Source organism: Canis aureus, chromosome 19, assembly GCF_053574225.1.
Source record: "Canis aureus isolate CA01 chromosome 19, VMU_Caureus_v.1.0, whole genome shotgun sequence".
NCBI classification, from domain to species: domain Eukaryota; kingdom Metazoa; phylum Chordata; class Mammalia; order Carnivora; family Canidae; genus Canis; species Canis aureus.
The window spans coordinates 58,166,601-58,191,907 of NC_135629.1; the positions used below are offsets into that span (position 1 = coordinate 58,166,601).

Sequence of the window (25,307 nt, forward strand, 5' to 3'; positions counted from 1 at the left end):
GGGTTTTGTGAGACACGCAGGAGCCATGGTGTCCGCTCGCCGCAGCGTGGGCCGTGAAGACTCGCAAGCAGGGTCAGCCCCGCGGTGGCGAGAGGGCGGAGCTGGTTTCCTTCCCGGGAACTTGCCAGAGAAGCTCCACGTGGGAGCCCCGCCCACCGCCGGCCCCACCCACAGCTGTCACTTAGCTGAGGGGCGGGGCAGGGAGGCTGCTCCTGGGGGGGCGTGGTTAGACCCCGAAATGAGGAAGTAGGCGGGGTTCCGGGGGCTCTGACCAATTAGAGGCCAGAGCCCTGAGCCGGAGGGGGCGCGGCTGCGCGGACGGCGAGGGCGTTGTCTGCGTTTCCATTGGGCGGCCGGCGTCGCCAGGGAAACGTGGTGGCCCGGAGGTGGTGGGGCGGGGCTTCCTCGGGAGGCGGGGCTTCCGGGGGCGGGCCGCCGAGCCGGGGAGCCCGTCGTCAGCTGACCCGCCGCCATCTTGTCCGCCATTTGCCAGCGGCGCGGCGCGGGGCCGGAGGGGAGCGGGAGTGCGAGCGCGGCCTGCTGAGCGGGTCGCCGCCGCCGCCGCCCCGCGGACAGCCGCCGACCTGGCCTGGGAGCCCGCCCCGCCGCGGCAGCAGGCAGCGCAGCGCTCCGCGGGCGGCAGGCGCGGCCCCGGGGCCCCCGCACGGTGCCCCGCCGCGGGCCCCCCGGGGCTCGAGCCCGGCGGCGGCCGCCGCGATGGCCCTCAAGATGGTCAAGGGCAGCATCGACCGCATGTTCGACAAGAACCTGCAGGACCTGGTGCGCGGCATCCGCAACCACAAAGAGGACGAGGTGAGCCCGGCGCGCCGCGCGGGGCCGCCTGGCTCTGGCCGCCCCCGGCCCCCGCCCCCCGCCCCGGACCCGGACCCCGACTCCGGCCTCCAGCCCGGCCTCCAGCCCGCCCCCGAGGCCCCGCTCCGTCTCGCGCCGCGCCTGCTGGAGACCCGGGCCGCCCCTCGCCCGCTTCCTCCGCCAGCCTCAGTTTACCCCCGAGGGCCGAAGACGGCCCCGGACGGCACCCGAGCCGCGGTTCGCAGGACCTCTCGTACCCCCCGTGCGTCGGACCAGCCGCCGGGAGCCTCCCCCCGCCCCGTGGCCTCGGTTTGCCCGCTGGGCCATGGACGCCCGCCTCCCCTCCTGCAGGTGGCCGCGCCGGAGACTTCCAAGGGCCCTCGGGCCTCCTCCGCAGGGCTCCGCACTCCTGGGTGGGGGCCCCGTGCCGGGATGCGTGCGCGTCCAGGGCGCTCCCCGGGGCCCGGTCCGGAACCGGGCCTTGCCTCCCTCCTGCGCCCGTGTCCCCGGGAAGGTGGGGCCGCCCCTCCCGGGCAGGAGGCGGACAGCGGGAGCCTGATTCGAAATACGGAAGCCGCGGAGGGGTCCTGGAATGGGGAAGCCGGCTTCAGCTGGAGACCCGAAAGCCAGGGGAGGGGAAGCTTTTCCAGAAGTGGAATCGCCACCGCGGGCACCATTTCCTTCCCTCCGCCCCTCCCCCAGCCTGTGACCTAGATTGGAGAGGAGTGGGGGACAGTTCGTGGCTCCCCGGAGCCCACTCCCACGCGAGGGCCGTGAGCGGCATCGCGCCTTTCTGGACCGGGCGGGGGGCGGGGAGAGGCCGCCCCGAAGGGAGAGCAGCCCTTCGGCGCCCAGCGGGCCCACGACCAGCCGCTCCCGCCGGCCGCGCCATGGCGCCGGGAAGCCGGGCAGAACCGGCCGGGAGGTGCGGAGCGGCGGGGAATTCGCCCGGGGGGGCACCCTCAGCCTGGGCCCTTCTGCGGGACCTGAGTTCCTGCTGCGCGGTTGCACGTTTTCCGAATGGGCGTGACCTCCCCCTGAAAGTAATGGGGTTGTTTTAGGTCGTTTCCATCCTCCTTCACGACCGTGGCTGCCCTGGGGTTTGCGTGGAGTTAGAGGCTCTGGGCAGCAGTGTTGGTGACTGTGGCTCAGGGCTGGCCTCAGTGTCTGTGACTTGGAGAAGTAGCCGGCTGGCGAGAGCGGCCGGCCGCCTCGGAACACGCTCACACCCTCAGGTTTCCTCTGGCACTGGTTGACCTCCTGATTGTTCTCTCTGGGGAGCGGGTGTTACTGGGCAGCCTGTTCTGGGATCCTGGGGAGGGCCCGTGGCCCACTCCAGGCAGGGCGCTCACTTTAGGGCTGTCCCCGGCTGTTCCCTGAGCCATACTCATTCGAGAATCGCTGGCACCATCTCCACCCTTGGGGCCCTTTTAACGGGGATGTTGGGGGGTGGGGAGGCTGCTGTCGGAAGTCTTCAAGGCCAATCTCCTGCCCCCGACCCGTGGGCAATTCCCAGAGGACACGGCATCTTGGTGCCCTGGTCTCCTCACCAGAAGACGGTGGTGGTGATCGGGAGGCTGGTTACGGAGGCCTAACTTCTGACCCTGGGTGTTGTCTACGCCCCCATGCACGCAGCAGATGACCCCTACTCTTCTAGTTCCCCACTCTGGTTCCAGTAGGCTCTTCCCATCTACCTACCGCACCCCAGCAAGGACGTGTGTTTTTGCAGGTCTGTAGTTCCTGCAAAGTGTATTGCTTATAATAGATTTTTAGCTTAAAGCTTCTGTGCGACATCCTACGAATGAGGCTCTACGGGGACTTGAAAACCCCATGAGAATGCAGCGTGATTCCCAGTAATTTAATCGTGTGACTTGGAGAAGTAGATGGCTGTGATGTTGGGAGACCTGTGTCCGGCTTCTTGGGTCTATTTGACTGGGTGAGGTGGGGAGAGCCTCCCTTATAAAGTGCAGGGAGAGCCACCTCTCCACCTTGCATGCTTCGGAGGGTACAGCAGATGGTGTAATGGGGGCTTCTGTGAGCACCAGAGCACCCCATGAAGCTGTCTCCTTGGCTGTTTCCAAACCTCAGCCTGCATCCACTTAGTCGGTTGTGAATTCAATTTAGTGGGTTACGTTAAAAAAGAAACTAGGAAATCCCAATCCGTACGCGACAGAGTAGCTGCTGTTTGTTGAAACTTATTTCAGTTTTTAACTGTGTGTATGCGTACGTACTGGGTTACTATGGAAATATGTTTCCTAAAATGAGTCCAGAAAGCTTGCAGAACTGGTCTAGTTCATATGTTTCTAGGGTACTTGAATTTATTTTGAATCTGAAGGTGTCCTGAAGATAGAGTACAAGTGATGTCGGCAGGTAGGGTGAGATCCACTTACAGATATCCTTGCTTCTAAATTTTGGATATGATCGGGGGAGAAAGACCCAAATGACTTCTCTAAGTTTATTTTAGGTAGGCTTCATATTTGGAGGAAAGCTGTTTTTTTAGTCTTTTTAAGTTGCAAAGTCATACCCATACTTTAAAGATATGCTTGGTGTTTATTAAAGAAAAAGAGAACTTCCTTCCTGTATATGAGTTTGGACTATATGCTTTGAGTGTTTTTTCTGTGCATAGAAATTGTGGGCAATTCTGAGTGCCTGTTAAGAATCTCTTTTGCATCCGGGACACCTGGGTGGCTCCATGATTGAGTGTCTGCCTTGTGCTCAGGGCGCAATCCTGGGGGTCCGACATCGGGCTCCCCGCAGAAAGCCTGCCTCTCCCTCTACTTATGTCTTTGTCTCTCTGTGTCTCTCATGAATAAATAAATGAAATCTTAAAAAGAAGAAAGAAAGAAAGAAAGAAAGAAAGAAAGAAAGAAAGAAAGAAAGAAAGAAAGAAAGAAAGAAAGAAAGAGAAAGAGAGAGTCTTCTGCATCCTGGGACACCCACCCGGCCAGCTCAGCCTGTAGAGCCTGCAACTCTTGATCTCGGGGTCATAGAGTCTGTGCATGTTGGGCATAGAGTTTTACTTAAAGACTCTGTTCTTGCTGGTTAGGTAGTGGTCCTTACTGACTGCCGGATACAGTGGATCCACTAGTATCTGAGTAGTGTCAAATTGTTTTTGCTTGGGTGTAAACATTTCCATTCTACTTAACTGGAGTTTCAGAACTTTAAAAATTCAGTTTGCATAATGTTTTGAAATAAGATGTAATCAGAGATTAAGATGGAGCTGTGTGGAATTGCTGTGGAATTACTGCATTGTTTCTGACTTCGACCTCCACCCAGGAGGTTGGTAATGGGGCCATGCAGGCCATGGGGGCCTATGCAGAACTGGGGTCCACTCCAGGGACGGTTACTGCAGTGTAGGCCAGGTTTGACCTGGGTCAGCTACTCAGGGCTTTGTGGCTGTTTGTAAGAGGTTCTTTTTATTTTAACAACTTCTAAGGATAATTAGATCCTGTTTGTGCTGTTCTCTTCCTTTAATAAAATGGGTCATTACTTGAAATCAGGGTCTTTCCCCTCGGCATTACTGACATTCAGGACTGGATCATTTTTGGGGGGATTCCAGGCACTGTAGGGGCTAAGCAGCATCCCTGGCCTCACCCACTTGATGCCAGGAACACCCCCCCACTTGTGACAACCACAGATGTCCCCAGACATTGCTCAGGAGAACTCCTGACCCACATTGATAAGAAAAATCTCCTCAAATTCCCTAATGCTCTTCCCTTCATCCATGCTCCCTGTGTACCCCATATTGTCGCCATGTGGACCCTATGAGATTGTGATATAGAAATACATATTTTGGTCTTTGTCCCTGGCTCTAGGAACAGAGCTTCTAAAATCTTTGTCATTCCCTAAGCAATAAAGTCTTAGGAACATTCTTGTTTACGTGTTTGGTCTCCACCCCCAATTTCTTTTCTTTTCTTTTTTTTTTTAATTTTTATTTATTTATGATAGAGAGAGAGAGGCAGAGGGAGAAGCAGGCTCCATGCACCGGGAGCCCGACGTGGGACTCGATCCCGGGTCTCCAGGATCGTGCCCTGGGCCAAAGGCAGGCGCCAAACCGCTGTGCCACCCAGGGATCCCTCCTCCCCCAATTTCTGACCTTAGTGCCTAGATCCTTTGGCACGTCCTGGGTGATAGAAGCATCTTTGTTTTAGCGAGATGATTTGGTGGGCTCCTGGATGGGAGCAGATCACCGGAGAGACCATGAGAAGCTTGGAACTTTCAGCCCCAGCCCCATCTTCTGGGGGAGGGGAGAGGCCTGGGGGTTGAATTAATGATCTGTCCCACCTGTGTGAGATGCTCTGTGAACATCTCTAAACTGTGGGCTTGGGGGAGAGTCTTGGCTGGCAAAAGCATCTGTGTGCCGGGAGGGTGGCGCGGCACAAAGCGACTCTGCAAGGACAGGGGTTCCTACACTTGGGATCCTTCTGGACGCCTCCCTGTGCACTTCACGTGGCCGATCTCGTCTGTATGTTTGTCCTAGCCTTTGTTATGTACTCAGCTGCCAAAGGCGAACAGGCGCTTTCCTGAGTTCTGTGAGCTGCTCTGGCAAATTAATCGACCCTGAGAGGAGGGGGTCATGTGAACTCGTTTATAGCCAGCAGTCAGAGCACAGGCGACAGACAGGGGGCTGGCGTCAGAGGTGAGGACAGTCATGTAGGATGAGCCCTGAGCTGGCAGGTGTCCCTCCCAGGCGGGGGAGCCCAGGAAAACCCTCCCCAGACAGGCACGCAGAGCGTTTTCTAGATTTGCTTTTTTTTTTTCCTGACCTTACAGATTGTGAGGTTGTCGTGTATAGGATGTTAGATAGTTTAATACTAGAGTTCCCTGAGTGTAATTTTCTTGCTTTGGTTATAATTTTATCACTTACACTTGCGTCCCTAAGCAGTCTGCGAACTTCTACCCAGAGCACACAGCTGTCTGGCACCCGGCCCCTTGCTGGCCCTCTGCTGTAGGGACCCCTCCTTGCAGCCCCCTCCCAGGGGGCTCACAGCATCCATTCTGGACATCTGGGGGTGGGACTGCTGTTGTGCGGGGCAGGAGCTGCCTCCACCTTGCCGGTTGCTGTCACTGCCCTGTCGCCCGCCTGCTGGAGTGAGTGCTCATTCCCTGCAGCAGGCCGGGCACTCAGGCCGGGAGTGCCCAGGAGCACATTTGGATGGTCAGAACCTGCAGCGCGGTCCCTTCTGAGTCCCTGAGTCCCCGACCACATACAGCTGGGCATGCTTTCCTCGGTGTGTGACCATTTGCATTCCCTGTGACATTGCCTCGTGGGGGCTTTGGTTGCTTTTTCTGTTTGGCTGCCGGTTTGAAGAGGCTGCCTAGAAGGGCCCACTGAGGCTGCAGGCACCTGTGTAGCCAGGCCGGGGCAGCTGCAGGGACCAAGGCTTGGGCTGGGGTGGAGTCTGCTTTGGACCCAGCCCCGTGTGGCTTGCGCTTGCACTGCAGCCAGGAGCAATGGGAGCGGCGGGCGAGGGAAGGAAGGGCGACCTAGGTACGCTTGAGGCCAGGTTCTTTTCCTCTACTATGGGGCCATTGTGGGCACTCACTCGCTGCCAGGAGCTCCCCCAGTCAGGACAAGCACAGATGTCACCTGGGAGGGCACGGTCACCCCCCCCACACACACACACACACACCCTCTGTTCTGGGAGATCTGCTGGTTCGGGACTGGAGGTGGGGGGTCCAAGGTTGGGCTTCCCCCACTCCCAGCCGATCCTGCTGTGCCCAAGGCCTGTGGGGGCACAGAGACGGCAGGCACGCCCACCTCCCTATCCCTCCTGGCCTCGGCTTCCCCAGGGCTGCTTCCATAGGCCAGAAGTGCAGCCACATACTATGGTTCTGTCCCTGCTAGGCAGGCAGCCAGGCGCATGGTGGGGGGGACCCCTGGTGTGTAGGGGTCACTTTCTGCCTGTTTGGAATCCACAGGACAGACATTCTTTCAGTGGAAGGACTTAGACCTTTAACCTATCTGGGCAGCTCTGTTCGCTCAGCTGGGTGTCTGGTGGCTCCTGGGGGGACTGGGTCTCTAGGGTCGGTGCTTGCTGCAGGGGGAAGGGTGCTGCTTGAAGGGCACGGAAGAGCACGCCCGGCACAAGTGCCCTGAGCCCCTGTGTAAAACCGGAAGCAGCAGGTCCACCCAGCTCACGTGTGGGATAACGTGTTGGGATTCTGATGATCTAAGGTGGTTTTTCCTTTACGCAGTTTTATTGGGATGTGATTTACATACCATAACACTTATTTGCTTTAAGCTTGAAGTTCAGAGAAATATTTTTAAATTTCCATTTATGGGGCAGCAGGGTGGCTAAATTAAGCGCCCGACTCTTGGTTTTGGCTCAGGTTGTGATCTCAGGGTTGTGAGATGGAGCCCTCCCTCAGTGGGGAGTCTGCTGGAGACCCTCCCCCCCCGTGCCCCTCCCCCTGCTCACACGCACTCACTTGCTCTCTCATAAATAAATAAATAAATGAATGAATGAATGAATGAATATTTTAAAAGATTTTATTTATTCATTCCTGAGAGACAGAGAGGGGCAGAGACACAGGCAGAGGGAGAATCTCAAGGAGACTCCCCACCCAGTGCAGAGCCTGCCACAAGGCTCCATCCCAGGACCCTGAGATCACGGACTGAGCAGAAACCTTGAGTCTTTTTTTTTTTTTTAAGATTTTATTTATTTACGAGAAACAGAGAGGTAGAGGCATAGGCAGAGGGAGGAGAAGCAGGCTCCATGCAGGGAGCCCGAGGAGGCACTCAATCCCAGGACTCTGGGATCACGCCCTGAGCCACTCAGTACTCCTGCACCTATGGCTTTTGAATGGTGCTCCCGCCCCTTAGGTGGGCCTTGCTACCCCTACTGAGAGTGATGTGGGCCATGAGGGTGGTGGGAAAGACCATGACTGTGCACAGGGTCTGAGAGCTGACTGCAGAGAGGAGGTGCCCCTGAGGTGGGAAGAGGGGCAGGACAGGGGTGGGGTGCTCACTCTCTTCGGTTGCTGGAACTGTGGTGGATCTGGGCATCTGCGTGGGGCCTTTGGGTTTGTGCTTCTCCAAGGTCGCCACAGCCAAATGGGGTCGAAGACAGCAGCCTCTGTTGTTGCTTACACTTGAATATAGCCAGTAGGATTTCTTTTCATTTCCTCACTGATTTACTGCATTTTTGGGTTAAAATGATTGAAATGATGGTGATGGTAGACAGCAGCTAGGTGGTCCTCTGCAAAGTGGGTAAAATTGTCACCACCCTGTTCCAATTGTGTTGATTTGAAATTTTGTGGTCTGAGACATTCAAATGGCTTGGAACACTGATTTAATTAGACTCCTCAGTAGGATATTCCTTGTATGCTAGGCTCTCGTGGGCTCAACCACGTAAGGGGCCCAGAGGTCAGCAGTTCTGTGACCTCTGGGCCCCACGTTCATGTACATTGTGGTGTGGGCTCCAAGTCTCTGAGCCGGGGAATCAGTGGGGCCCACAAACAACTCTGGGGAGTGACAGAACCGGCACATTTGGAACAGTCCAGAGAACCTCTCAAATATGATGAAGCAAGTGAGGTGCCCTTTGACAGGTGAGCTGGTCTGTCCAGCACTAAAAATGAGCTGTGCAGCCAGACAGAGACACAAGGAAGCCACACACCATGTGGCTCCAGGTCTAGGATCTTCTGGAAAAGGCAGAGCCGTGGAGGTGGTGACAGGGCCCACAGTGGCCGGGGTGGGGACAGTGCTTCAGCAGAGTAGGGGGTCTATGGGCCAGGGCCTCCTCTGGGCCATGCAGTGACGGGGGCTCGGTGTCCGTGACATTCATGCAAACCCACAGGGCGTGCAGCAGCGATGGTGAGCCCTGGCCACCTGCAGGCTGTGGTTGGTAATGTCCTGATATTGGTCATCACCTGTCACACACATTAGGCTCTGGCGGGGATACTGGTAATGGGGGAGGCTGTGCGTTTACAGGGAGATGGGGCCTTGGGAACTTCACCTTCCACCCCATTTTGCTGTGAACTTAAAGTTGGTCTTAAAACAAGTCCAGGGTCCAGCCCATGGTCTTCGAGCTGCCTGCACCTCAGAACCAACTACAGGGCTTGCAAAACCCACTCTGGACCTCACCCTGGATGGAGACCCTGACTCTGGTGATCCAGGGACAGCCTAGGAATCTGTTGTGGGGTTTTGTTTGATTTTTGTGGGTTTTTTTGTTAGATTTAAATAAAGTGCTCTTGGGAACTCTGCTAAGTGGCCAGGTTCGAAATGGCTATGCTATTTTATTTTATTTTATATTTTTAAAGATTTTATTTATTCATGAAAGGCACAGAAAGAGGGAGAGAGAGAGAGGCAGAGACACAGGCAGAGGGAGAAGCAGGCTCCATGCAGGGAGCCAAATATGGAACTTGATCCCGGGACCCCAAGATCATGCCTTAGGCTGAAGGCAGACGTTAAACTGCTGAGCCACCCAGGGATCCCCATGAAATGGCTTTTTTAGAATAGACCTGAGGAGTTCCTGAGTGAGGGAAGTTTGTATCCTTTGATCTAGGTTAAATCCTCTAACAGAAGACGATGTGGAAAGGGCATGTGTTTCAGCCCTTGATTTGCTCTGTGCTGAAGTGTGAGTTTGCACAGAATAGGCTGAGGTGTTTGAGAAATTGAATCATGCTTGCACCTCTAATTTTTTTTCTTTTCCTTCCTTCTTTCTTTCCTTTTGTCTTTCTGGGTGTGTGTGTGTGTGTCGGGGCTCCTGGGTGACTCAGTTGGTTAAGTGTCCAACTCTTGATCTCAGTCCAGGTCTTGATCTTGTCAGGGTTGAGTTCAAGCCCTGAGTTGGGCTCCACACTGGGCCTGGGGCCTTAAAATAAGTAAATGTCAATGGCATTTAGTCATCTGTACCTTAGACTTTTTTTTTTTTTTAACTTTCTCTTTTCTCTTTTCTTTTCTTTTCTTTTTTTCTTTTCTTTTCTTTTCTTTTCTTTTCTTTTCTTTTCTTTTCTTTTCTTTTCTTTTCTTTTCTTTTCTTTTCTTTTCTTTTCTTTTCTTTTCTTTTCTTCATGAGAGAGAGAGAGAGAGAAGCAGAGACACAGCCAGAGACACAGGCAGAGGGAGAAGCAGGCTCCATGCAGGGAGCCTGATGTGGGACTCGATCCCGGGACTTCAGGACCATGCCCTGGGCCATAGGCAGGCACTAAACCGCTGAGCCATCCAGGGATCCCCTGTACCTTAGACTTTAAAGTCTTTCTAATTTACATTTTTAATAGAATTTTCTAGATCTAGATTATGTCCACATGCCCTTACCATTTTTGTAAAAGGGGAATGAATACTCTGCTGCTTTGTTAGCCGTGTTGTGTGTGAGTAGAAGGGGACTATGATCTCTGTGCTTTCTTTACCTTCCCGTGAGGTAACACTAAAGTCCTCCTGTGTGAGCAGGAGACAGATTCTTCTCTGTCCTTGTCACTGTCCCCCCTTTTCCTGTCTGCAGTAGTCACAAGCTACGAGCTGTTTTCCCACCTAAAAACTAACATTCAGGGCAGCCCGGGTGGCTCAGCGGTTTAGCGCCTTCAGCCCAGGGCGTGATCCCAGGGACCCAGGATTGAGTCCTGCGTCGGGCTCCCTGCATGGAGCCTGCTTCTCCCTCTGCCTGTGTCTCTGCCTCACTGTCTCTATCTCTCTCTCTGTGTCCCTCATGAATAAATATATAAAATCTTAAAAAAGAAAAAAACACGTTAAGGCAGGGCCTTCCTGAAAGCCACTTCTGTGAGTCCTCCCGGCTGAGTGCTCTGAGCTTCGGCTGAGTGCTCTGAGCTTCGGGGACAGTTGTCGGCGAGCTCCACACAGCTGCCTCTATTCCCTGGGGATGCTGTCGTTGGGTAGAGGATTCAGACCAGCAGTTTTTCTGCCGTTGCAGTGCCTCCATTGTTTCTGCGACAGCGTGGAATCCTTTCTCCCTTGTAGGTAGCCCGTCCTTTCCCGCTGGCTGCTTTCGAGATTTTCTCCCAGGGTGCCTGGTGGGCTCAGTTGGAAGAGCAGGTGACTCTTGCTCTCAGGGCTGTGAATTTGAGCCCTACGTGGAATGTAGAGATTGTGTAAATAAATTTTAAATTATTTTCTCCTAATTTTCAGGTTTTGGCAGTTTGACTTGTTTGGGTGTGATTTTCTTTTCATTTTCCATCCATGGGTGCTGAGCTTGAACCTGTAAATTTATGTCTTTCATCAAATTTGGGGAAATTTTAGCCATTAGTTTTTCAGATATATTCTGTGTCCCACCCTTTCCTTTCCTGGAACACAGTTATGCGTACATTGCACTGTGTCCCACAGACCCTGAGGCTTCTGTCCTGCTTGGATGGCTTTGTTATCCCAACTTCAAGTTCACTGGCTCTCTATCAGTCTCCACTTGCTCTTCACCCATTCAGTGACTCTTGTTTCAGAAATTGGTTTTCAGTTCTAGAATTTCCATTTGCTTGTTTTGTATAACCTGACTTTCTCTACTGAGATTTTCTCTTTTATTCTTGATGCGGAAATTTTTTGGTCCATGAGAGCATAGTTACAATTGCAAAGTTGAAATCTTTGGGTGTTAATTCCATCATTGGGGCTAGCTTGAGGCCAGTGTGCATTGATTGTCTTTTTTTCTGGAACATAGTAGTATTCTCCTGTTTGTTATTTTGAATAGCTGGCTCTTATTCTGGATATGGTGCCCTGGTATATTGTAGAGGCTCTAGACTCTGTTGTGCTTTCTGAGAAGTACTGACTGGGGACACATTACTTTAGGGGACAGTTAGATTGCCCAGCTGAAGCTCCAGCTCTGCCTTTGTTGCCGTGGGCAAGAAGCAGGTGAAATGTCCATTTTTCCTAGCTTTTGCTGGACTGTGCAGAATGTGCCGTGCATGCCTAGTTCTGGGGTCACCTGGGATTCTGGCTGAGTTTATATGCCAAGTGTGGGCACCACCCTCACCCCCTTTCCTCTGGGATCTCCATCCTCGCTTGGCAGCTGCTATGTTTGCCCTAGTCCCTACTTTCTTCTTGAAGCCAGGAGACATAGGTCTCAGCTACTCTGTAGGGTGCTGGAGATAAAAGCCACGAGAAACATGATGCCCAGTGCTTCTGTGGGAGGCTTGGCCTGATGGGAGCTGCTTGGCCATCAGCAGGAGTGGACTGTGCCCGGTGCTTCTGAAAGTTGGCAAGGCCCCTAGACTGTTGGGAGGTCATTGTGTGCAGGTAGACCGCCTTTTATTGATCCAGCAGCAGCAGCAGCAGAACATTTGCGCTTCTCCTTCAGATCTGTAAGGATTTGTGCTGCTCTGTCCATTCAGGTGCCGTTTTTTTATTTGTTTGTTTTTAAGAATTTATTTATTCATGAGAGACACAGGAAGAGAGGCAGAGACACAGGCAGAGGGAGGAGAAGCAGACTCCATGCAGGGAGCCTGATGGTGGGACTCGATCCCAGGAATCCAGGATCATGCCCTCCTGAGTCGAAGGCAGAAGCTTAACCACTGAGCCACCCAGGCATCCCTCAGGTGCCGGTTTTTGTTTGAACCCCTGTTTTGGGTGTTCTTGGGTGTTCACCTAGGAGCAGGACTGTGTTTACTCATCTGAGGACCTGCTGGAGTGTCTTCCTTCCCTGTCATCTGTGTGTGAGGCCTGGTTTCTCCAACACCTGTGGCTTTTTGTTCTTGCCCTTCTAAATCATTAACAGTCATGACCCAGGACGCAGGAGGAGCCATCCGTGCACTGTGATGGGAACTGAAGATCCCTGAGTGGGATTTAGTAATTTGAAGCCTGTTGGGGGGATATAGTGACACTTGTTCCATGGCCCTGACTCTCAATCATAAAATATTCATAATATGTTCTGTGGCTGAGAGAATGCTCGGGGAGCTCCTTTCCCCGTGAGCCTGTGTTTCAGGCAGCTGAGGGTCTCGGGCTGGAGCGGGCTGTGGTCTGGGGGAACGTGAGCGGAGGGTGTGGGGTCGGTGTACAGGGCCCTTGGAGCAGGAACTGCTCTTGTGGTCTCCACCTAGGTCTCTTGGGATGGTGCTGCAGGGGCTGACCCTGGAGTCCTGGCCCTAGTGGACGGCTGGGCACTTTCTAGCGGTTGTTGCTGTAGGTCAGGTGATGGAAGGCTCCGTGTGCTTCATGAGTGCCGGGCTCGCTGAAGCGTGCGGCGTTGGTGGACAACTTCACTGAGCAGGCGGTGGCCACTCACATCCTGGGTTCTCTCTGGCATTGCTGTGACTACGCCTCTGCGTGTCTTCGGGGCAGGGCTGATCGGAGCCTTGTGCCCTGCTGCTCCCAGGAGGGCTCGTCAGGGGCTCCAGACCTCGTGTCAGAACCGTTCCTGATCAAACCTGTTTAAGTGGTAGACACGCTGAATTTGTGAGGAAACCCAAGGGAATCCTAAAACATATGTTCCCACAAACACCGCAGCTTGGCTCACAGGAGTTGAGAGGTAGGCCTCTCAACTGTGGTGGCCTGTCCACATGTGGCAGGGACATGCACACAGCGAGTGTGTGTCCCTCGTTGCAGGAGAGGCAGCTGGGGGTGACAAGCTCAAAAAGGGGGCGAGGAGAGGGCTAGGTGTTGAGCAGCCAGTGGGGCGTCGGCCTTGAGGGAGCCCATGAGGTGGGCAGGGGCCAAGGATGCCAGGTGGTGGGACCTGGGGGTTAGGTCCCCACTTGTGCAAGTCTGTGCAAGTTGTTAAAAGGTTAAACTAGAGATCAGGAAAGATTTCTGTGTCTTAACTTCCTGTGTTGAAGCTATTCTTTTTAACTTTTAAAACTTTTCAATGTAGAAAATGTCAGCTGGGGCGCCAGGCTGGCTCAGCTGGAGAAACATGCAACTCTTGATCATGGAGACCTTGCTGTCAGGTCATGATCTCTCAGGGTCATGAGTTCAAGCCCCACGTTGGGTGTAGAGATGGCTTAAAAATAGTCTTTCAAAAGAAAAATGTGAACTATAAACACAAGTTGGGAAAATGGAATAAATAGATCTTGAGGCACTTGCTCCCAGAACCCTCCTTTCCCCTTCAGGAGGATTGTGAGGGAATCCTGGGCATCTTACACACCGAAATGGCTTTTTTTTTTTTTTTTAATTTTTATTTATTTATGATAATCACACAGAGAGAGAGAGAGAGAGGCAGAGACACAGGCAGAGGGAGAAGCAGGCTCCATGCACCGGGAGCCTGACGTGGGATTCGATCCTAGGTCTCCAGGATCGCGCCCTGGGCCAAAGGCAGGCGCCAAACTGCTGCGCCACCCAGGGATCCCTGAAATGGCTTTTTATAAAGATTTATTTATTTATTTTAGAGAAAGAGGGTGAGAGCACGCATGTGCCAATGGGGAGCATCTCAGGCAGACTCCCTACTGAGCCCTGAGCCCAACTTACGGCGGGGCTCGATCTCATAACCCTGAGATCATGACCTGAGCTGAAATCAAGAATCCAGCGCTCAACTGACTGCGCCACCCAGTAGCTTTTTAAAATAATGGTTTTTAAAAATAAATAAAATAACATTTTTATTAGATATTCACACACTATGCAACTCACCTATTTTTTTTTAAAACATTTAATTTATTCATAGAGACACACAGAGAGAGAGGCAGAGACACAGGCAGAGGGAGAAGCAGGCTCCATGCAGGGAGCCCGACGTGGGACTTGGTCCCGGGTCTCCGGGATCATGCCCTGGGCTGGAGACGGCGCTAAACCTGCTGAGCCACCAGGGCTGCCCTACAACTCACCTATTTAAAGAGTACAGTTCCGTGGTTTTTAGCTAGTGCGTTCACAGCAGCACAGTCAGTTTTAGAAGATTCTATCACCCTGTCCACCATAGCACCCCGTGCTCCTTCCCCAGCACCCATAAACCTCACTCTGGATGGGCCTGCTCTGGATGTTTCACAAAGAAGGAATCACACACTATGTGGTCTTTTGTGTTTGGCTTCCTTCTGCAGTAGTTATTCTTAACTGTTCTTGTCAGGCACTAGCAGTTTTTCAATTATTTTTCCTTTTAGGCAAAATACATCTCTCAGTGCATTGATGAAATTAAGCAAGAGCTGAAACAAGACAACATCGCAGTAAAAGCAAATGCAGTCTGCAAGCTGACCTACGTAAGTACCGAGGACTGTTTGCTCAGGGGACAGCACTTCAAGGGACTGCCCCCTCCCACACCCATGCAGCGGTCAGGCTGGTTATCCATCCTTCCTTCCCTTCCCTTCCCTCCTGTTGTCCACCCATTTATCCACTCACCACCCATTTCTACTCACCTGCCAAACGTGGATCAACAGTAGCTCCAGGCACTGGCTTTGGCACACAGGACAAATTCTCAGAGTTGAGGGCGGGCATGCTGTGATGACCCTGTGGCACAGGGCATGACAGACCGCACCTGGACTGGGCCAAACCCCCCCTCATCTGGCCTCTTCTCTGGTCACATGGGAGGGGGAAGGCTTGCCAGGGGGATCCCATCACCTTGTACCTTTTAGGAGGAGCAGGTCCACTCATTGATAGGAGTTTTAACCAATGCTCGTGGATGCTGGCATTTCAGCTGCAGATGCTTATCCACCGCCTCTGTGATTAACCTGTCCCTGTGTGAGGACTAGCATCAGAAGAAATGAAATCCTCCAGGGTGTGTGTTTGGCAAGGCCCACCCACTGGGAGTGTGCGTGGTGTTTGCTTCTCCGCCAACTGAGACAGAATGTTGAATGTTGGGGTTTAGGTCTTGGCGTGTGAATGGAAATCACTGTGCCTGTCTTTCCAACAGTTACAGATGTTGGGATATGACATCAGCTGGGCTGCCTTCAACATCATAGAAGTGATGAGCGCCTCCAAGTTCACATTCAAGGTGAGGCAGATGAGCTTGCTGTGGGACCTGAACCCTGTGATGACGGGCAGAAGGGCACAAGGGTGTCCCCTGGCGGGAGGCGAAATGTGGGATGCGAGCCTCAGTGTTTGTTGTATTCTTAATTAATTCTATCTACATGATGTTTTTCTTTCAACTTTAAGGGAGGTCTGTGAAATGATGGGTTCATAGGGTTCGTTATATATTTTGTAATATTAGTTTAAATAAAGTTATAACTCTATCCCAAAACAAGCAAACACCGTCTCACACAGAGGCCACCATATGCCCCCCGCCCCAGGGCCTCGTAGTGGTTTCTGAGCATTTCCCTTCACCTCAAGGGGGCCCTGCTCGCGAGTGATCTGGGGAGCTGCCTCCTTCTCACTTGATAACGTAACGTGAGTGTGTCTCCCATTTTAGTAAATATTTTGCAAAATGATTGTCAACACCCACAACCCATTGGAGAGCATTGTGTAGTTTCCCTGGGTTGCAGCACCCACCTGTGGTCACTGCCTGGGTCAATCTCGGGCTCCTTCTGGCAGATGCAGTTGTCCTGCCTGCGGGCTACTCTTGGTGAAGAAGGAAAATGCTATAGTCGCCAAAATTGGGGAGGCGCTGTGTGCACGCATTAAAGCATCACGTACAAGTACACACGTGACGTAGATGTCCGTGTCGGTCTGGCAGGGAGATCTGAGTGCTAAGAAAAGCCAGCACTTAGGATGACTTCCATATTTGATCCCAAGGGCAGTTCCTGGCTGCCAAGGAGGTAGTCAGAAGACATGCTAGGAAGAGGACTGGATGGTGTAGATGACCTTACAAGACCTTTTGTGTTTCAAAGACTGCATCCTCTGAGCTCTAGGGGGGCTCCTCCTCCTCCTCCTTAAAGGACTTCCTGCCATCCACCCACCTGTGGCCCCGCAGCCTGCTGTAGGCTGGAGCTGCCTGGCCCAAGGGCTGCTTGGCACAAAGCTTGAAGCTCAGGGGATGGGCTAGGGCTACTTCCTCTGGAGTGTGCAGCCCTTGTCTCATGTCTGACGCCCTCGTGTCTGACTCACAGCGGATCGGCTACCTTGCTGCTTCCCAGTGCTTTCATGAGGGGACCGATGTCATCATGCTGACAACGAACCAGATCCGCAAGGTAGGCAGCTCTCCTGCACCCACGGCCGTCAGTGGCCCTCACTGAGTGCCCTCATGTCACCTTCTCCCCGCAGTGTTCTCCATGCTGGCCTTTCTGGTGCTCCAAGTGAGCAGTAAGTAGAAGCACTGAGGTCAGCAAGCTCTGGCTATTGTAACCCCTTCGTAAGCCTGTGGCTTCTGAACACGGTGCTGCTATTGTCAGAGGACACCCGGAAGTGGTGTAGCTGGTGTGTGTGTCTGCTCTCAGGCACTGGGCAAGACCAGACAGTTGCTAGACGTCCCTCTTCCCTCACTGGTGCCTCTGGGTGCTGGCAGGCTGGCTCCTGGCCGCTCTCCTCTGCGGGGGCGTGCTCACTGAGGTTGCACACCCTTCCTAGTGTGGACCTTTCTGCCCACTGTGTCTTTTTTTTTTTTTTTTTTAAGAAAGTGTATGCATTGGGGTTGGGCAGTAGGAGGGGAGCAGAGGGAGAGGGTCAGCAGACTCTGTGCTGAGCGCAGAGTCCGACTGGGGCTCCATCTCACGATCCCGAGATCATGACCTAAGCCAAAAGCAGGAGTCAGACACGTAACTAACTGCACCACCGAGGCGCCCCTACCCACTGGGTCTTTTGAGTCCCCATACGTATGTCTCAGTCGTGTGGAATTATTTTGTGTCTGGAGATGGTCTTGAAGATCACGAGTAATAAATTTCTTCATTGGCTGTAGAGCTTTGAGCATCTCCTGTGGTGTAATGAGGGGGAGAATCCGGCTCGGCTGTGGTTGGGTGTACAGGCCAGACCACTTGAGTTGTGGTTGCCCCATAGGGGGACCTGGTGACCTAGGCTGGGCTTCTGGACAGGTCCCGCAGCACTTGGGCAGCACAGCACTGGCCAGGGTGTATCTTGGCACTTGGCACAGGACAAGCCGCTGGGCTGAGCACGTGAGCCTGTGGTTCCGAGGCTGCCAGCCGTGGGTCAGGTGAAGCGGCAGCACAGGGCATCATGGGCGCCATGGGGCTGAGGGGCACGCTCAGCTGGGAGCAGTGATGGGGTGTGTCACGGGAGAGCAGCAGGAAGAAGGAACATGGGGGTCTCTGGCCCAGCTTGGGTTTTCCTGCAGCCATCTGGGCACAGCCGTGTCCCCTACCCATCCTTTTGTAGCCACCTCTGCGTAGACATAGATGGCTCCTGCCTCGGGCAGAGGTGTGCTCCAGGCAAGTCACCTAGATCTGCTCTGCTGGGAGACGGCGTGAGCCTGAGGCGTCCCCATAATTGAGCAGAGGACACACCTGCCCTGTTAAAAAATATTGTTCTCCATTTTTGTCCCTGATGTTTGTGGTCGGCATATGCGTCATTACCAGTAAACCTATGACTTCTGGAACGGCTTCTGTGGACCGTCCCTGTCCCCCACCCCTCATCCCCTTCGGTTGGAGCTCTCCCCACTTAATGGGGACCTGAGTGTTTTCTCCACAAAACTCCATTTCTGAAAAGCCCTATGGTGGCTCTTCCCTGGCCCTTTGTAAATCCTGCTGTATCAGGGGTCTGGCTGTCTGGGCCCCGACACAGTCATGTCACGTCAACCTGGGCTGGAATGGATTCCAGAAGTCAGTGTTTTCAGGTTATTATCGCAGTCTAGGAGGTGACCTATTAAAGTGCCTCTCAGTGTGTTTTTACCACGTCTATGTGAAGTTTGGGAGTTCCTTAGGTAGGAAAGTCTCCCTGGAGTGAGTTTGTGATGCGGATGTCATTTTGCTGGTTTTGAGGCAAGGCTGTTCTCTGGTCAGTGCAGTGAGAACAGCACCGAGTGACCAGAGGTCTGGGGTGGGGGTGCCGTTCTCATGGTGGATTTTCCTGCTCACCTGAAAGGTGAAATTCGGGCCAGAGCTGCCCTGCCTTTGGGAGGAATGGTCCTGGCTCTCATGGAGGAGAAACCCCAGTAGAGGCAGAGGTCCCGGGTTCTGCTCTGCCCTCATCAGCCTCCTGGGGTTCGCAAGCAGGCAGTCACCTCGAGAGCTGGGCGCTGGTGCCAGCTCAGCCCCAGTGGTGGCGCTGGGATACCGGGCTGTGCCTAGTTGAGGGCAGCGCTCACTGTGTGCCTCGCCCCACGGGGCCAAGACAGCCCTCCCTTTGCCATCCTGGTTCTTTGGTGACAGAGCCTGGAACTGGCTGCTGCTGGTTCCTCCTCATGCAGGCCCAGCCCCAGGTCCCGAGCTGGGAGCCGATGACGCACAGTTGGCACCTGCCTGCTGACCCCTCTCCCTCCCTTTCCAGGACCTGAGCAGCCCCAGCCAGTACGACACTGGCGTTGCGCTGACTGGCCTGTCCTGTTTTGTTACCCCAGATCTTGCCAGAGACTTGGCCAACGACATCATGACACTGGTGAGTGAGTGTCCCCAGCGCCCCTTGGTCTTTGCTCTGTGACATGATTTGGTCCATTCAGGGCCTGGAAAACCAAGGTTAAACATCACACCGAGAACAGAAATTCCCCCAGATGAACTGGGGATCTAGTTGCAGTGTGTGTCCCTCCCCTATGGGATCTGGTCTCCAGGCCATTGTCTCCCTTACATTCTTTTCTCGCCTCCTTTCAAATAGTCCTGCTTGGGGATGGAGGTGGGTGGCCCTGGGGCGAGTGCCCATGCCGCGCAGTGCGTGCCCCGTCGGCTGCCGCCTCCCTGCAGCAGGGGTGCCAGTGGTGGCTCGCAGGCTGTGCGCGCACAGTTGGCGCGGTCCTTCCTTCCTGCTCGGTCCCTGACGCCATGTGTTCCTCTTTGGCCACAATTTGACTTCCTGTGCTTCAGTCCATCTGAAGGGCGGAAGCCCCAGCCAGTGCTGATCTCCCGGGTGTCCAGAGCGTCTTTCTAAATAACGTGTCCTCTCAGGAGTCGTGGTCCTTAAGAGGCCTGTGGTACACCCGAACCACCTGACTGGCAGGCCTCTTCCCACTGGTTTTATCCAGGCAGATCAGAAAGGTGGCTCCTTTCCTCCCTGGAGAGTTCTGTCCACACGGGGTCAGCCTGTTTGCTGGACAGATGGATAGGTCCTGGCTTGTGGTTTCAGACCGTACACGCTAGCAGCTTCTAGTCAGGGGCCGGCATACCACAGCCCTGCCATGTGCTGGTGGCCACCCATTGTAAGTCGCTTTGCCCACCCGCTCACTTGCTCACGTGGTGTCCCTGGTGGCTTCTGTGGTGCAACAGCAGCACCACAGATGCTGCCCTTCAGGCCCAGACAGCGTGCCAATGCCGTGCTGGCGGAAACAGCCACACTAAGTTGGGGGACTTAGCTTTCTTGGGGTGTGGCTCCCCGGGACCCTGACAGGTGATAAGTGCGCCCCCCTGAGGGCAAGAGGCCTTCCTGGCCAGAGAAAAGTTCCAAAAGGACAAGGGCTCCAGGATAGTCCCATGTAGAGGTGGGGGAGGCCTGGGCAGCTCTTGGCATCCTACTTGGGGGACAGGCCTTTGCAGCTGGAGGAGTCAGGCCAGCATTGACTAGCGGAGCCTCTTTTTTCCAATTAGGGTCCCCTCCCTCCCTCTCTGTCCTTCATTGGGTTCACGTGAGTCTGAGAAAGGGCCTTGGCCTCTGCAGGGCAGGTCTGAGGTCACGGACATAGGGAAGCTGGTGTCAGTTCCATCCAAGACCCTGTTTTATGATCCCTGTGCTTGGGGCAGTGAAGCAGGTGCGCAGGCCTGACACCAGATGAGCTGGAGAGAGGGTTTCCCTCCAGGTGATGGAGGGGAGACGGGTGGGTATGGGGGGGTGAGGCGTGGCTAGGGGAGACGGAAAGACCTGGGTGGTGGGGGAGGGGAGGGAAGAGCAGGAGTGTGGAGGGGAGGCTGACCGGCCCTCTGCTCCTGCAGATGTCACACACCAAGCCATACATCCGGAAGAAGGCTGTGCTGATCATGTACAAGGTGTTCCTGAAATACCCCGAGTCGCTGCGCCCTGCTTTCCCCCGCCTGAAAGAGAAGCTGGAGGACCCTGACCCTGGTTGGTTGATTTATGATGGGACAGCGGGGCTGCAGGGCTCCACCAGCATCTGCAAAGGCCTGGTGGAGGGGGTTGCAAGGAAGGAGTTGAGGGGCACTAGGTCCTGGGCCCTCCGTCCTGGCATCCCACCAGACGGCATCTCCTTACTTCCTGGCTCCATGAGATGCCAGGTTTGCCTTCTGCTTTCCCTGCTCTGGCCCCAGACGCCACTTCCATTTCTCCAAGGAACCTGGTCCCATTTGTTGGTGTGGGATGTAGACATCAGGCCCCTCGCTGCCAGGCAGTAGACACCCAGCATCCACGCAACTGTACCTGGCTGCCTGGCTGGCTGTCCACACGTTAGCATTCACGGCTTTATTCTGACACCTTGATTTAAGTCCCTCACCACAGGGCTCATGCCAGCTTTCTACCTGTTCTCTGTAAATCCTTCTCTCGTCAAGGACTCTCTCGAGTGAGCACACATCGGACAGGTTCTCTAAACAGGAGGCAAGGTCCAGCTTGTTCCAGTGGAACCTGCCTTGTATCAGGGAGAATGACAGAGTGTGGAAAGTTCTGATAGGGGAAGTAGGAGCCAAGGTGGCAGGTGGGGGGTGCCCTGCACCAGAGTGACTTTGATCCTGCAGGGGGCCAGCCCCAGACTCAGGCAACTCGTGGTTGGTGCTTGAGCTACCCCAGGTGATGGGCATGATGCAGGCACAAAGCAGAGGTCCCTGCACTTGGGGTGACTAGCCAACTGAGGAGGACCCTCCCGGATAAGGGTGCAGCCCTCATATCGATGATGCTCTTACTGATGACATGGTCTCCCCTTAACTTCAAAGGGGTGCAATCAGCAGCAGTCAATGTCATCTGTGAGCTGGCCAGGCGTAACCCCAAAAACTACCTTTCCCTCGCCCCACTGTTCTTCAAGCTGATGACCTCCTCAACCAACAACTGGGTCCTCATTAAAATTATCAAACTGGCAAGTAGCCCTCCCATCCTTCCCTTTTCTCACCGCGTGGGAACGCCCTGAGTGTACGTGGGTGGGGGGTTGGAGTCAGTGTTGTTCCTGCCCCCAGTGACCCACTGGCCTCTCTTGTCCCTAGTTTGGTGCTCTGACCCCTTTGGAGCCAAGGTTGGGCAAGAAGCTGATTGAACCTCTCACCAACCTGATCCACAGGTGAGCACTTGGCCCCCGCGTGACTGCACCATCTGGCGTGCGCAGGCCTGCACTCCCTCTGGGCACGAGGACCCCGGGGAGAGTCTCAGGGTCAGGAAGCAAACACCCGCCATGTGATTTTGCTCCAGGGAAGGAGCTGTGCTGCTGGGGCACCCGCTGGCCCTCGTAGGACACTGGGGGCTGGTCTGTCCTTTCCCTGGGAATCAGCTTTGGAAACCGCAACAGTAAGAGCAAAGAGAGAGCCCGCGGTTATCCTCTAGCTCATGAGTAGACGTAGGTTGTCTGCTGCAAGAGCTATAGCCGTGTGTTACTTGTCGGTTCTGGAGTGTTGCAAGAGCTCCCACATGGCTCCAGGGGCCTGCACTTAAACTGTGGGAGCTTGGTGGCAGGTGGCACAAGAGCGAGCTGGGGCCCGAGGCCACATCAGACCTGGAGCTGTGTGCCCTGCGTGAGGCCCCAGCCTCCATCCCTGGGCTTACAAGCAGATCAGACAGTGAAAGGTAATTGGGTAGAACTGGCGCTTGGGCCTGAGATGTCGTTGATTTTAAACGCCCCCCAGCACTGCTGGTGTGGTGTGGCCCTGAGGTTTTCAGAGGAACTAGCAGCAGGCCCTCAGTCTTGTGACCATGGATGTGGATGGGCTAATGGTCCCTCGTCTCTGAGACATGTGGCAGCACCGCACTCGGGTTTGAGTGACTTGGGATCCAGAGTGTCACCAGTGAGGAGGTAGGAATGGAGTAGATGCACCTGGTGCCCGCCCTCAGTTGTCACCCTGGCCATGCTCGCCACATCCCCTGAGAGTGGCACTGCAGCCATGGACTTCTCTTGCCTGTGTGTGGCCACGTCTTACTGCCCCCTGCCCCTGCCCAGCCCCCAAGGTGGAGCTAGGTGGTGAGGGTCCTGGGTTGGGACAGACGTTTAGTGAAGTTTTTCTTCACGGGCATCACAAGATGGAAAGATTCCAGGAATAGGCTCCACTGGTGGGAGCATCAGAAGCCACCGTTGGCAGTTAGAAAGGGAGACTTGTGTCCCTTGGGGAGTGCTGTGGACCTGGGTGACAGCGGCGTGCAGCGGGGGCCAGCAGGCATGTGCTTTCCCTGCATTCCTCAGGCGTTCTGGTTCTCACGCCTCTGCTCTTGTTCCTTCTCCAGCACGTCTGCCATGTCCCTTCTCTACGAGTGTGTGAACACCGTCATCGCAGGTGAGGGGCTGGCCACCGGGTCTAGAGTGGGCGGCTGTGGCACGTGGAAGGCCCTCCCCACTCCCACCTGGGCGTCGAGGTGGGGCCCCGTGGTGCAGGGAGGATCCCAACTTTCTTTGCCCCCTGTCCCTGCCACCCTCGTCTGGAGCCCCTTGGGAGGTGTGGATGGCTCGTGGCACATCTGCCCCCTGAGCCCCCTGGTCCCAGTGCTGCTGGGACTGCCCCCTGCTGCTCTTGGCCACTCGTTCCTCTGCCAGCAAGACCATTTTCCCTGAGGATTTTAGAGCAAATCTCAGGCACTGTGCCCTCCCCCCGTGGATTCTTAAGCGCAGGAACCTACTATGAAAAGGTTTCACGAGCTGGGACCAGGAGGCGCTCTTCAAAGTCTCCCTGGAATCCCGCTGAGTTTGAGTCAGTCTCCCACCAAGGGCCACACACAGCATCGGCTGATGTGTTTCACACACTTGACGAGCCTGACTGCCCATGTGATTGGTTTGAACCAGAGTCATGGCCCACGGGGTTTACCTCCTCGGTCCCTGCCTATCTGCCCAAAGTTGGGAAGCCAGCCTTACAGTCCTTCTTCAAGGCCCTGTGGGGACTTGAAATTCCACAGTTCACAGGAAACCAGCCAGGGTCCACACTCCACGATGACAGCTGTGTGGGCACGGAGGCTCAGTGGCACAGTGGAGAGGAAGGATGGGCATTTGGGGCAGGCGAGTGCCCAGAGGCAGCAAATGCAGAAATTGGAGAATGAGTCTGTGTGTCTGCAGTGGTCGGTGGGGAAACGGGTGCAGCAGGATCAGTGCTGTGCTTGGTGATGGTCAGGGGGCTTGGGGGCATAGGGCGAGGCAGCAGGCCTGGCATTGCCTGTTTGGTGGGTCTCGGGAGGTTGTAAGAGCCAGGCAGGTAGGGTTGGCGCGGGTTCTGTGGGATTGCCCTGGACAGGGGTGCCTGCTTTGGGGCTTTGGTCTGTGCTCAGCAGCCAGATGCTGTCTGGTCAGCCAGCCTCTCAGGAGAGCAGTCCGCCCGACAGCTCCCGGTGTGCGGTGTTTCTGGCTGCTGGCCCCGAGTGAGTGAGCCTCTGCACGCCTGGTGAGGTGTGGGGACTTCCTGAGGCCAGGTTTTCTGTTTCAGTGCTCATCTCCCTGTCCTCTGGCATGCCTAACCACAGCGCTAGCATCCAGGTATGTCCTTGCGTGCATGTGGTGGTCCACCCCGCAGCCATCACTCACACGTGGCACCCTGCTCTGGGCCCTGGCCAGCTTGTGTCTGTGGAGTTGACAAGCCAGGGGTGGGGGGGACACGAATGTTAGTGCCCCAGAAGTTACTGACATGTCAGTGTGTGCTTTGGGGGACATTCCACAAGCATGTGTCCTTGTTGGTGGTTGCAGGCAGCCATCATGCTGGGTGCTCTGCGGAGTGGGGCCCGGTATCCTCTGTCTCTGCCTGGTCCCAGGAACCCTGGGCTGGATCAGGGTGTGAGGCGGGCCTGGGGTCACTGACTTCACTATTGTCTCAGAAGGCATGACCAGTGTCACCGTCCCCTTTGCAGCTCTGTGTTCAGAAATTGAGGATATTGATAGAAGACTCTGATCAAAACCGTGAGTCCCTCCTCCCTCCTCCCTCTGCACACCCGTAGGTCCTGTGCCTCTGTAGCCCTGAGGTCCTTGAGCTCTAGGAGAGCAGGTGCTTGTGGTGAGCTGTGTGGCCTGGCGTGTGCAGGCTGATACTTGAGCTTCAGGAGTGTTTTAAAGACACCAGCCTTTGGTGGCCTAGTTATGGCCCCTGCACCCACTCTCCTCGTGCGTGCGGGGCATCCCTGCTGCCGTCTTGGAGTGGGACTCAGCGGGTAGGGCCGGCTGGAAAGGTGGGCCCTGGGCAAGGTCCTTGAGCAAGACGTGGCTCCTCCAAGCCCCAGTTCCAGCGCGGGGCTCAGGGAGGTCAGTAGCAAGCCTCCGGGTGTGGCCCGGAGCTGCCGGTGCCGCTCCTCCAGGGTCTCCTGTGAGCACTTGGTCCCGTGGGAGTGCCCGCGGTTTCCTGGGATTGACAGGGTGCTTTAGCTGTAGCTCCTGGCAATCCTGGCACTTCTCCCAAAGAGTTTAAAGTAACCCTGGTGCACCTTGCTGGCTCGCCTGCAGGGGTCTAGCCAGTCACGCGCCCCCAGGCAGGAGTGGCAGGGGCTGCTGAGGACTCTGCATTTTTGTTTGGTGCAGGGGCTTCCACGCTTGTGCTGTGTGAGGCCAGATAGTAACTTT

General features: G+C 55.0%; 1 protein-coding gene across 2 annotated transcripts in view; it reads left to right on the top strand.

Moving 5' to 3' along the window:
* Nucleotides 1–656: 656 nt before the first annotated feature.
* Nucleotides 657–25,307, top strand: part of AP3D1 (adaptor related protein complex 3 subunit delta 1) — a 38,841-nt gene continuing 14,190 nt past the window's right edge. Inside the window, exons 1-11 of one of the 2 annotated variants that reach the window (XM_077860638.1) lie at nucleotides 657–813; nucleotides 14,773–14,868; nucleotides 15,519–15,599; nucleotides 16,651–16,731; nucleotides 18,980–19,087; nucleotides 20,566–20,695; nucleotides 21,514–21,653; nucleotides 21,778–21,851; nucleotides 23,003–23,052; nucleotides 24,187–24,236; nucleotides 24,605–24,653. In XM_077860638.1, coding sequence (XP_077716764.1) covers nucleotides 718–813; nucleotides 14,773–14,868; nucleotides 15,519–15,599; nucleotides 16,651–16,731; nucleotides 18,980–19,087; nucleotides 20,566–20,695; nucleotides 21,514–21,653; nucleotides 21,778–21,851; nucleotides 23,003–23,052; nucleotides 24,187–24,236; nucleotides 24,605–24,653 — 955 coding nt within the window. In that variant the 5' untranslated portion in view covers nucleotides 657–717. Of the gene's footprint in view, nucleotides 814–14,772; nucleotides 14,869–15,518; nucleotides 15,600–16,650; nucleotides 16,732–18,979; nucleotides 19,088–20,565; nucleotides 20,696–21,513; nucleotides 21,654–21,777; nucleotides 21,852–23,002; nucleotides 23,053–24,186; nucleotides 24,237–24,604; nucleotides 24,654–25,307 lie in introns of those variants that run through there. The other variant, XM_077860639.1, reaches the window with a different exon arrangement.